General features: G+C 44.5%; 1 protein-coding gene across 11 annotated transcripts in view; it reads left to right on the top strand.

Moving 5' to 3' along the window:
* Window positions 1–12,847, top strand: part of PTPRT (protein tyrosine phosphatase receptor type T) — a 469,312-nt gene that overhangs the window by 378,640 nt on the left and 77,825 nt on the right. For 6 of the 11 annotated variants that reach the window (XM_061441416.1, XM_061441421.1, XM_061441420.1 and 3 more), the window contains exon 14: window positions 287–343. The exons of 4 other annotated variants lie outside the window; for them this stretch is intronic. In XM_061441416.1, the coding sequence (XP_061297400.1) occupies window positions 287–343 (57 nt within the window). The remainder of the gene's footprint in view (window positions 1–286; window positions 344–12,847) is intronic. One more of the 11 variants, XM_061441417.1, reaches the window with a different exon arrangement.

A 12,847-nucleotide genomic window follows, 5' to 3' on the forward strand; every position in this document is an offset into this window, starting at 1 on the left:
ATATTGACATTTTATTAGAGCAAATTGCAACCTCTTACCAAGAGAGAGCGATTACCTCTTGTGTTCTTAAAGTGCATTAAATTAATTTTACACTGTAATTGAAACCAAGGCAGAGGGCTCATTAATGGTTCCTTATCTCTTGATGCTCATTTCTTCTTCCTTGAAAATGTGAGTTCTTGCAAATGAAAGAATGGAACTGTAATAATCACTATAAGGTACATTTTTATTTTTCCCTTTTTTTTTTTCCTCGTGCATGCTGCCTGGGAACCGTTTTGCTTGTTCTTAGCAGTAATGGGTAGGCAACAAGTGACCACGCGAAACCCGCCCAGCCTCTTGAGCACAGGTGATTATCAGCTCAGGACAAGGAAAACTGCTCCAACTTCCCAAGTCTGAGCAGCTTCGTGACTTCTTGTTTCATATTTGGTTTGCATGGGACAATATGACAGTTGTTCTAACTACAGCATACAGGGGGCACGCCTGTTGAATAGTCGATGTGAATACTTGCCTGTGCATCTGGAGGACCGAACACAGTTTAAGTCTCCACAGGGGCGCTTGAGCATGGCTGGAGAGCCCCATGGAAGCCCTGCTGGTCCTCTGCAGCCTGAATCTCTCTGAGCATGCGTGGAGATGATCTTGCATTTTTTTAATTCGAGTAGCTATGTCATTAGGTGGGGCTGATTATTACACTTGGACAGTCGAGTGCTGCTGTTAAAGAAATGATGGCAGGGAAATGAACTTGATTCTGTAAGCCCTCTGTATAGAAACTTCTGCTTGAATCTGAGATGTTGTAGGATTGAGCCTCAGTAGCATCATTCACAGATCACTCCTGGGGAGGTTCAGAACTTCCCAAGGGTTTCACAGTTTCAATCAGAATGAACTTGGAGGTCTGTGTGTCATAAACTTCCCTTGTCATGTGTAACACTGGGAATAGGACCATCATTTAATTCCAGAAAATTTGAATAGAGAGCGAATCCTGTCAGCTTGTGGAAGCAGTTTCTTCTACTTTAGCCTGATGGGCACAGAATGACTTCCTGGGATGTGACAGAGTTCCATGTGATTAATATGAAGGGGAGGAGAAGGAGGGTTGGTTTTCTGATGAGAGATGGATTAAGTTTGTGTAGGGACATTCCTTTTCTAGTGCTCTGTGATTATTCCTATCTAGCTGTGACTTCCTCACCCAACTATTATTTCAGCTACACATCAGAGCAGTTGTGATGATACAGGTGCAAAAGGTATCGGGATTACTAGGAAATTCAAATGTTTTTAAGACTGAGAAAAGTGCTCCTGCTTTTCTGTAGCACATAAGCACTGGAAGAAGGAACCTTCACGGGACATGAGTGCATAACAATATTGAGACCTCAGTAATGAGCCTGTGTCTGAAAGGTGACCAGGGAAATCATGGTGGGGAGACTGAAAAAAACTAATGGAAAATGAGGAAAAAACCTCTTACTGTTCACACAGTTTTGCTGCATATGAAAACTGTTCATTTAATGGCTCTTTCTCCCTCAATTTAAGGGGGCTCTTTCGCTTTCTGAAATCTATTCTGGTTTTGTAGACAGATAATGTATTTTTAAAACAGATCTAATCCCACTTCATATCTGTTTGTATTGCATTTTGTCTTCTGATAGACTGGAATGTTACTCCTTTGACAGGTTTATTCAGTTTTGTGCTATTTATTTCAGAGGGTTTTATCACACTTTTCATGTTGAATGCATGGAACTGTTTTGTTTTGGTTTTTTTTCCCTGAACAAATCTCTGCCTTCTAAAAGTGACTTTCTAGCACAAGTTTGTGCATCACCGGAATTAGATGTTAATAAGGGACACACTGATGTTGCTCTTGCTGAAAAATATTCCCTGCTGGGAAGACAAATCGAACTTCCAGGTGTGTGGATGTCCACTTAACCCAGAGAGCATCTTTATTTGCACCAAACTTGCTGTCAGGACTTAAAGGAATTTAAAATGTCAGCTTTAGGGACAGGCTGCTGCTAATGAACCAGCTTCCCGTTAGTGAAGAACCTGGTGCAGAACTGGATGAGGCCACAAGTGAGTGAGTTTGATAACTTCAGCCCAGGTTCTAGAGTACATTCTCTACTGCAGAGCTCTGCTGCACTGCCAGACCCTCATCTTGGGCTCCCCTGTTTAAGTAAGCAGTGGGAGGGGAGAGGGTGGAAGCTTCAGAAAAGAAGGGTCTTTATTAAAAGCAGAATGAAATCCATTATTACTGTGTGATCCAAGCCCTCCTGGAATCAAAGCAAGATTCACCTGAGGTGCTGTGAAGGTCTTTGTCTCCTTTCAATACCCACCTGGTGTGAAAGGATGCTGTTGGCCATGTGTGGTGGCTGTGGCTGGTAGGTTATACAGTCACCTATGTGTGCAGATAACCTGGCAGCCAGGCAAAAGAGTGGAGGAAAAGGCAGTAGTTGGACATTAAAGCCGCAGTAGAAGGTTGAATTGGAAAGAATTTTTGCAGTGGATGATTAATCACTTGTGAGGTTCAGGGGATCTCTTTTCTTCCTCTCTTTCTGCTTGAAGATTTGCAGGGAGAACTTTCTAAATGTCCCCTGAAGCACAGGGGCTGAGGGATAGGGCAGAGGAGGAGGCAGTACAGGAGGGCTGTTGCATTTCAGAGGCCAGCAGCATTGCACGGCCTGACCTGCATACACTTGCACCAACTTACTTGCATTGTCAGTATTTCTTCTTCATTTCCCAGCATCTGGAGGTGCTTTCCAAGGTCTGTCAGCTCTTGGTCAGGTACTGAGGATCACTTAGAAAGTTATTCATAAGCAGATGATCATTGTCAGTGTCCTTAAATAACACTTCCAAAGGCATGATGAACCCAAGGCTATTACAAACACATTATCCCTCTGCTTCCTTAACTAGATGTTTCAGTGGGGCAGTGTTCAGGCTCAGGGTTAGTATCAGAGCATCTCAGTGTCTTCCAGACACTGGACATTTAAAAAACTCTGTGGTAGCATTAGGGTATGTGACAATGTTCTAAGAGAGGTAAGTGCGAAAGAGACTGTTTTGTAATATCACTGTAGAGGAAAATTAAAATCTGCATTCAAGACGTGCCTGGCACTGCTCCTTCAGCTTGGCAAAGTACAGAAGGTTTCCCAGTGTTTTATGCAGCACACGTAGGGTGTGTATGCACAGACTCCCCAGTGCATTGGCCGTATGACTCCCTTTGACTGTAACGTGGTGAGTACCCTCTTTTGCATGCTGCTCAGTCAGCTCCAGGGTGAACTAGCAGACACAGCTTCTGTAGGCCACCCTGGTACTTCAAGTACCTTTGACCAGCCAGGCTCAACAGGTGCCCTGATTCCAGTGGTCATTTTATACACACCACTGGACTTTACTCACTGGGCTTGGAATATCTCCTGCTGGACTAGCTGTGGAGATTTCATAAGAGGAGAGCGATGCTACTGTAACAACAGGACAAGGGGTGATGGGTTTAAACAGAAACAGGGGAAGTTCAGGTTAGATAAAAGGGAGAAGCTCTTCCCTGTGAGGGTGCTGAGGCGCTGGCACAGGGTGCCCAGAGAAGCTGTGGCTGCCCCATCCCTGGCAGTGCTCAAGGCCAGGTTGGACACAGGGGCTTGGAGCAAGCTGCTCTAGTGGAAGGTGTCTCTGCCCGTGGCAGGGGTTGGAACTGGAGGAGCTTTAGGGTCCCTTCCAACCCAAACCATTCTATGATTCTGTAACCATGATGAGCAGAGATGTTTAGAGGGGACTGGCTGGTGCAAAGGTTAATTAGGTTTTGTTTGTTGGGTGCGATGAGTCTATTATACACCTATAGCATTGTCATGTACTGTGAAGTTTTTGCCTGATCACTCAAGATTGATCTCCCTGTGACTAAGAACATGCAAAAATGAAGTCACATCTGTAAATGTGAACTTGTGATAATGGGAATTTTTCCTGTTTTCCATTTTTATAATTGCAAGCTAGTTTCTAAGTCGCTCTGCAAACGTGGAGAGCTAGGATGGAAGCATCACTCTGAACCACTGCATCACTGGTAGGCATCACAACAGCTGCTCTTTATCTGAGCTCTTCTTTCAAGTAAATATAATAACCTTGCTCATTCTTGGAGGCCATGTATCTGCCTCCAGCACAAATCAAGAGCTGCTGTTCTGAAGAGAGTGGAAGAAAAACAGGAGAAAGTAAAAGCCTTTGTGGTGGATTTTCCTGGAATCTTCAGAATCAGTTATTCTCTTACTGCTGGTTTTTAATTCTCACTCAGTTTCGTAATGCTAATCTTGATTCCTTGCTGTGTGTTTACCCTCATCCTCCTACAGATTCAACCCATATGCCTGATAATCCCTCATACAAATGCTGGTCTGTCTTTCTCTCCAGGACTGCTTTGTTTTGCTGCGCTCTCTCCTTCAAATATGGTCGAAAGCTTTTGGCTCTCATCATTCTTTCCATTTCTTTTGAGCTTTTTTAAAGAAATGAGAATGTCTCATTGAAGTCCTAAGTCTGTGCTGTGCAGTCTTCAGTAATAGGAGGTAGAAAATTGATGTAGTGATGTGATGTGTAGTGGTACTGTTGATGTTCTTCTTTTTTTTTAATGAATTACAACAAAGAAATAGCCCAGGTGGAATCTGTCAGATTTGGTGGGCTCTTTCACTTTGTTGGTTTATGATGGGCCTAAAAGAAACCTGGAGAGGGGCTTTGGACAAGGGCCTGTAGTGACAGAACAGGGGGAATGGCTTGAACCTGCCAGAGGGAAGATGGAGATGAGCTCTTAGGCAGAAGCTCTTCCCTGGGAGGGTGCTGAGGCGCTGGCACAGGGTGCCCAGAGAAGCTGTGGCTGCCCCATCCCTGGCAGTGTTCAAGGGCAGGTTGGACACAGGGGCTTGGAGCAAGCTGCTCTAGGGGAAGGGATCTCTGCCTGTGGCAGGGGTTGGGGCTGAATGAGCTTCAGCATCTGTTCCAACCCAAACCAGTCTGTGATGATTCTACGACACACAGAAGCATCAGCATCATGTTAGCTTTATTTTAGTCCCAGTTCTCTGGCTTATACAGGGGAAGGCTACAAACTAATTTTGTCTTTCACAACCCCTGCATGTGGCCAGTTCACACAGAGCTAACAGGTATTGTGGATCAAGAGCTAGAACGGTGCCCTTCCAACTTTATCTCAACATTGCCAACCTTACAGGTGCCTGACTGCCCTTGTGCTTTTACGTATTGGCGACTGTGTTTCAGATGCACATATAATCAGGTTCTCAGGGAAAACATTTCTACGTGCAGTGAAGCTTTAGTCATTTGTAGGCCACTCACATAGAAAGCACCATAAAAAAGAAAAAAAAAAGAAAAAGAAATCATGTTTACAAGTGATTTGAGAATAACTGTCTTTTGAAAATAAGCCTCTAGGTCTATTAGGAAATTTTACATTCAGCATACTGCCTAGCCATTATGTGCCACAAGGAAATTACTCTGATTGAGCAGCTCATTTTAGCTTGTAATGACTTTGAACCCATTATTTTTCATTAATTTTTCTGGGTTAAATAACACTTTGAAGTAATTTTTCTGATTGGTTTTTGTTTCTTTTCTTTTTTTCATAACTATCTAAAGAAGCTACATTGTTAGGTGTTAGAAATTGGAAACCAAACCTAGGCTTTGCCAAACTGACTTGTCTCCTTTCTGGGTCTTTCGTGTCATCTGGCCATGGCTGAAGCTCCCATTATTGTGTTGCTTCTCTCGTTTGTCCCTCCCTCATCTGCATTTACACTGCCTTTTGCTGCCAATAGAGCCTTTCTCTTTGCTTTCCCTTCTCCTGGCGGATGTTTCTCTCTCCTGTGCAGTGACGCAGCTACTGATGGTTGTGGTACCACTTCCATTGCAGGACTTTGTTCTTCATGCCAGTTGGAAATCTCACACAAAACCCATCTTTTCCACCTGCCCATGCCTCTTTTGAATTCTTCTTCATGCTAATTACATTTTTTTAATGCAATATTATAATTGGTCATTAAATAAAGAGCATTTCAAATTATTGTGAAATAGGTTTTTTAGAAGTATCTGTGTGTATTATCACTCCTGCTTAGCTACATGTACTCAATAATCATTCTTTCCTGGGTGATCTTCAGTGTGCTGCCTCCTCAGAGAAGGTCACATTATATCTGGTGCCTTATTGTTTCCAGACGATACTTCTGTGCATAAACTGCTGGGTGAAGGATTCCTGTGGTACCTTTCACTTAGCTGCCGGTGTCGTTCCCCACGGAACAACATCACGGTCTGATGGAATTGTCACAGGTTGTCAGTCTAGAAACATCAGTCCTCAGCTCTGCTGTCGAGTGCCTGTGATGCCAAAGGCATATCCTTAATCTTTCCAGATCAATAAAGTAAATAACATAATTTATTAGTTACCTTGCATGAGCATTAAGAGGACTTCAAGTACATATTAATATTGCTCTAGGAGTATGTAGCACTCTATGCATGCTCACTGGTAAGTGGATGATTTTTCACTTTCTTAGAATTTTGAGAGGGTTTTCTTCTTTAGTTATGACTGGCAAAAGCTTGGGTTTAGATTTAGGCTGTTGGAATAACTTGCAAACCATCTTCCAGCTCAAAGTAGCTGAACACCTCGTCTCTTCTCCCCTGGGGACAGAAATGCTTTCAGCTGAAGAAATGTTCTGAAAGATTTAACTCTGGAATATGAGCTGCCCCTCTATACTGAAATCGGTTTGAACCTTGGAATTCTTGTCCTTATGTTATCAGCCACTGAAGGGCCAGCTTTAACCATGGTCTGAAGCAAGGGCGAATTTAAAAGATTGAAAGCCATCAGGAGCTGGCTCCATGATTCCGTATGAAACCATGCTTCCAGTAGCTATACTTCACTGAGCCAGTCAGGGTAGCTGGATTAGACCTTAATCAAACCATCACCAGCACCATCAGTGCTTGATGATCCATCAGCCTGGCTTCTTGTGGGCTGATGAGGTGGATGACTCTAGGAAATAACCCACTTGCCCCTTCTCTCTTTGCACCTCTGCAGCATCTCCCATGAACGTGCTGTTTGTAACTTGTCCTGTCTTGCTGCAAGATGCTGTGTCCCTGGGAATTTTGAAGGGGATTGAAGAAGCAAAGGAAATAGATTGTTAGGAAATCTTGAAATAGCTATGGATGTAACATGGGGTGCTGGGTAAATGCTGATGCCTGTGAGTCAGATTGATGCCACTGGTCAGGCTTCTGGGACAGCGCATTTCATACAGCTCATAAATGTTTATCTCTGAAAGCAGTTGCCTAGTAGAATCATAGAATCATAGAATAGTTAGGGTTGGAAAGGACCTTAAGATCATCCAGTTCCAACCCCCCTACCGTGGTCAGGGACACCTTACGCTAAATCATATCACCCAAGGCCTTGTCCAAGCTGGTCTTGAACACTGCCAGGGATGGAGCATTCACGACCTCCCTGGGCAACCCATTCCAGTGCCTCACCACCCTAACAGGGAAGAATTTCCTTCTTATAGCCAATTTAAACTTCCCCTGTTTAAGTTTTAACCCGTTACCCCTTGTCCTGTCACTACAGTCCCTAATGAAGAGTCCCTCCCCAGCATCCCTATAGGCCCCCTTCAGATACTGGAAGGCTGCTATGAGGTCTCCACGCAGCTTCTCTTCTCCAGGCTGAACAGCCCCAACTTTCTCAGCCTGTCTTCATACAGGAGGTGCTCCAGCCCCTGATCATCCTCGTGGCCCTTCTCTGGACTTGTTCCAACAGTTCCATGTCCTTTTTATGTTGAGGACACCAGAACTGCACACAGTGCTCCAGGTGAGGTCTCACAAGAGCAGAGCTGAGGGGCAGGATCACCTCCTTCGACCTGCTGGTCACGCTCCTTTTGATGCAGCCCAGGATACGGTTGGTTTCTGGGCTGCAAGCGCACACTGAAGCTGGCTCATGTTCATTTTCTCATCGACCAGCACCCCCAAGTCCTTCTCCACAGGGCTGCTCTGAATCTCTTCTCTGCCCAACCTGTAGCTGTGCCTGGGATTGCTCTGACCCAGGTGTAGGACCTTGCACTTGGCTTGGTTAAACCTCATGAGGTTGGCATCAGCCCACCTCACAAGCGTGTCAAGGTCCCTCTGGATGGCATTCCTTCCCTCCAGGGTATCAATCGAACCACACAGCTTGGTGTCATCGGCAAACTTGCTAAGGGCGCACTCAGTCCCACTGTCCATGTCATCAACAAAGATGCTGAACAAGACAGGTCCCAACACCGATCTCTGAGGGACACCACTCGTTACTGGTCTCCAGCCGGACATTGAGCCATTGACCACAACTCTTTGTGTGCGGCCATCCAGCCAGTTCTTTATCCACCCAGTGGTCCATCCATCAAATTGATGTCTCTCCAATTTAGAGACAAGGATGTTGTGTGGGACAGTGTCGAACGCTTTAGACAAGTCCAGGTAGATGCCATCAGCTGCTCTAACCCTGTCCATCAGTTCTGTAGCCCCATCATAGAAGGCCACCAAATTGTTCAGGCAGGATTTCCCCTTCGTGAAGCCCTGCTGGCTGTCACCAAGCACCTTGTTTTTCATGTGCCTTAGCATGCCTTCCAGGAGAATCTGCTCCAAGATTTTGCCAGGCCCAGAGGTGAGACTGACTGGTCTCTAATTCCCCGGGTCATCCATTTTCCCCTTCTTGAAAATGAGGGTTATATTTCCCTTTTTCCAGTCGTCGGGAACTTCACCTGACTGCCAGGATTTCTCAAATATGATGGCCATTGGCTTAACAACTTCATTCTCCAGCTCCTTCAGGACCCGTGGATGGATCTCATCAGGACCCATGGACTTGTGCACATTCAGATTTTTAAGATGGTCTCGAACCAGTTCCTCTCCTACAGTGGGCCCAAGGTCTTCGTTCAAACAGTCCCTGCATCTGCCTTCCAAGACTTGGGTGGTGTGGTCAGAGCCTTTGCCAGTGAAGACAGAAGCAAAGAAGTCATTAAGAAGCTCAGCTTTCTCCAAATCCTGTGTAGCCAGTTCTCCCAAGAGCTTCCTGAGGGGGCCTACATTCTCCCTAGTCTGGTTTTTATTTGCTATGTACCTATAGAATCCCTTCCTGTTATCTTTAATACCTCTAGCTAAGTTCAATTCTAACTGGGCCTTAGCTTTCCTAACCTGGTCCCTAGCTTCCTGGACAACATCCCTGTACTCTTCCCAGGCCCCCTGTCCTTGCTTCCACTTATTATAAGCCTCTTTTTTCATTTGAATTTTCCTCAGGAGCTCCTTATCCATCCAAGGAGGTCTCCTGGCCCTCCTGCTGTACTTCCTTCTGGTTGGGATGCAACACTCCTGAGCTTGCAGCAGGTGATCCTTGAACATCAACAAAGAGTCTTGGGCCCCCCTGCCTTCTAGGGCTGTATCCCATGGGAGCTTACTAAGCAGGTTCCTGAAGAGGCCAAAGTCTGCTCTCTTGAAGTGCAGGGCAGTGAGCTTGCTGCGTGCTCTTCTCACTGTCCTAAGGATCTCGAACTCGACCATCTCGTGATCGCTGCTTCCAAGGCTGCCCTGGAGCATCACATTTCCAAACGAGCCCTTCCCCATTGGTGAGCACGAGGTCAAGCACGGCACCTCTCCTTGTCAGCTCCTCTATTACTTGCAGAAGGAAGTTGTCTTCTACACAACCGAGAAACCTCCTGGATTGCTTGTGCTGGGCCGTACCGTCCTTCCAACAGATGTCAGGGTGATTGAAATCCCCCATGAGGACAAGGGCCTGAGAGCGTGAGGCTGTTCCTGTCTGTCTATGGAGGGCTTCATCCGCAGGTTCCCTTGATCTGTAACAGATCCCCACAGTAATGTCGCCCATATCTGTTCTCCCTTTAACCCTGACCCACAAACTCTCTGTTAACTGCTCACCTGTCCCCAGACACAGTTCCATACTCTCCAGCCTATCCCTAACATAAAGGGCAACCCCCCCTCCCTGCCTGCCTGGCCTGTCTTTTCTAAAGAGCCTTTAACCTTCTATTCCAACACTCCAGTCATAGGAGCCATCCCACCATGTTTCTGTGATGCCTGTTATATCATAGCACCGTAGATGTGCCCACATCTCTAATTCCTAATGGTACAGTGGGTAATACACAGATAGGAAGTCAGGGGACCTGCAGTCTTCACTTCTCTGGCACTGTCTGCTATCATTTGCCTCCCTTATTAAGAAAGTAAGCTTAGGGCAGGAAATTGTAACTTCATGTTAGCACAGTGTAATGGGGTCCTGACCCTAGTGGGGGCTCTGGGTGCCACTGAAATGGACACGTTAATAACAGTGGTGACCTGCTCTATATCCTGTTATTCCAGTATCCAGCTTCAGTTATGAGGAACAATTTATTCCAGGAAATCTGGTGGAAGTATCCATTAGAAAATACGGTTATAGTTTATTTTTGTTCCCTTTTAATTTCAGCTGTTTAAATATAAACATTTTTCAGAAAGAACAGGGTGCCCCTCAAGTACAGTAGTGCAGAGCTTTCCAAGTGTATGTAAAGATATTTGTATGGAACGGCCATCTGAACAGTTTTATGGGCTTCTGTGCTCAGAGGATTTCAGACCTTCTACGTGTCCATAAGGGAGAGAAGCAAAACTGAATTATAAATAAGCAATAGAGTCAGGAGCAGCAGAAGTCATCTGCTGCAAGTACAGCAATAGCTCACAGACCTCCTCCTGCCAGAATAGAAGTGTCCTTGCTTACAGCTGGTGGTGGTGAAGGTGGGAGTACCATAGTAGATATAGCATCTACAAGGAAAATACACCAGAATTGCAGGAAAACAATGGACTTTTGCAGTAACACTTCACTGCAAAGCTTTAGGAATCCAGGAGTTTACTGACACTGTCATATTATCAATTCCTAAGTGCTATTAGCTGAGACAACTTACAAATGGTTGGATTAGTAGCCTAAAGGACTTGTTGGCCTTTGCCAAGACAGATAGAAGGAGTTACATAGAAGATTCAAGGGAATCAGTCACCCCAGTGTGTAGGTGTCAGGATGGATAATAAGCCATTATTCTCCTTCTAGGACTGCAGTAGTGTACAATAGGATGAGAACTATCAAGTAGAAGTACACTGAGCACACATTGCCTGTAGTAATGCAACAGCCTGGCAAAATCAACCCAGTCAAGCAGATTAGAGGATGGAGTTGACAGGACATTCTTATGGGTGCTTTTCATGTGGCTAACAATTCATGAGTGTATTTGGATGGTACAGAAACTGACTGTGCTGTTAGTGGCAGAAAACCATTCTCCAGCGTCTATTATTTAGGGTCACAGGAGGAACTGTATCTCAAGTGAAGGATAATTTGAGTACTTCAGAATTTCACTTTAACAGACTTTTAGCCTTTTTCAAGGGAAAAAATATACCTATATTGTTTACTTTGTTGCATGATAGCGTTGGCCTGTATGATGCTCACCTCTTGGACAGATTTGCTCCAAGACTGTAAGAGATGTTGTCAAATAAAGATGGTAATATGGAACTGATATTTTATTTTCACACTCCAGAGTCCCATTAATGCATTTCAGATATGTGAGCACAGAAGGTACCTTAACTGAATGGGAAAATCAGACACAGCAGAGCAGGGATAAAAAAAGCTGAAAATTACATGTGTTTCCAACAGCCATCATTTTTGCTTGGTAAATAGTGTGCTTTGCTGTGGCAAACCAGATTAACAGCTTAGCTGTAGGAAAAATGGAGTCACACTTTTATCACTGCATGTGGTAGGTTTTTGTTTTGCATCTATTGTGTCCTTGTTTTCTGTGTACTCTTCAAGATATGATGGCAAGAGAATACAACACTTCATTGCAGTTCAGCTCCTCATCCCTGGAAGTCCATCAGCTAAGGCCCTGTTTAGAACATACCAGAAAGCCCTATATTTGGTTATATGATTTTATCATGGTCACCAGTGGGCTCATTCTTGCAGACAGAGATCTTTTAAAGCTTATACAGTTTAACATGTGGCAAATGGGCAAAAGAATAACCCAGTGAGGCTTTCTATTATCTCACCAACATAAGGACCTGATTGAATATTATCTCCCCAAGCACTGACTTAATGAACAGAAGTGATTCAGCTTTTCCTGAAGGTCAGCAACACTGAGCTGTTAGAAGAGCAAAACATTACAGTCTTCTGATGACAGCACTTTGTTCTCACTTTTGATTCCCTTTTTCTACTGTGTTTAAGCTGTAGAGGAAGACTTGGCTGACTCCAACAGCAAAAGTGAAGCCCAAGATTGTGACCTGGTGTAACGGGAATTCATTTAACTTCAGCAAATGCAATGGTGATGTCTTTAGGAGTAGCTAAATATCTCAGGAATATGATAAAGATGGGCTTATTTAGTCTTTAGAAGAGGCTCAACTTGAATCTTGTGGGGCTTTCTAAATCAAACTCAGTAGTTCAAGCTATATCTGGAAAAACTCTGTTCAGCAAGTAGTGAAATCAGCAGAGCTCAGGTATATAATGAGCACTACAGAAGTAGTCTTAGCAACAGGGAAGAAGGCAGCATCCTGCAAGGTCCTCAGTTGTTGCAGGAGCAAAAGACCCTTTAAGTCAGACAAAGGAGAAAAGGAGGAAGTGCTGCGTAAGCTCTGTACCTAAATACGTTTTATTTTTAGGTGTGTAGGCCTTACTCTGAAACAAGACCCCAAAATTCCAACTAGGAATGATGTTTTCTTGCCTGGGCTGCAGACCTCCTGCCAGAAATACATGAACTGATGTGGAGGGTGCTCTGTGCATTGGCTTAATGCTGGTTGCATGTAGAATTATAACCATGTATTTACAAAAGCCAGGCCTCTGGTATAGTGAGAAATACAAATGGGTTCTGATTTTAGAAGAAAATGAAAGGTTCTGTGAGTAGTACTATGGGATATGTTACTGCAA

Source organism: Pezoporus flaviventris, unplaced genomic scaffold, assembly GCF_033815535.1.
Source record: "Pezoporus flaviventris isolate CSIRO_AGI_PZ_B2104156 unplaced genomic scaffold, CSIRO_AGI_Pfla_v1 ptg000213l, whole genome shotgun sequence".
In the NCBI taxonomy this organism is placed as follows: Eukaryota; Metazoa; Chordata; class Aves; order Psittaciformes; family Psittacidae; genus Pezoporus; species Pezoporus flaviventris.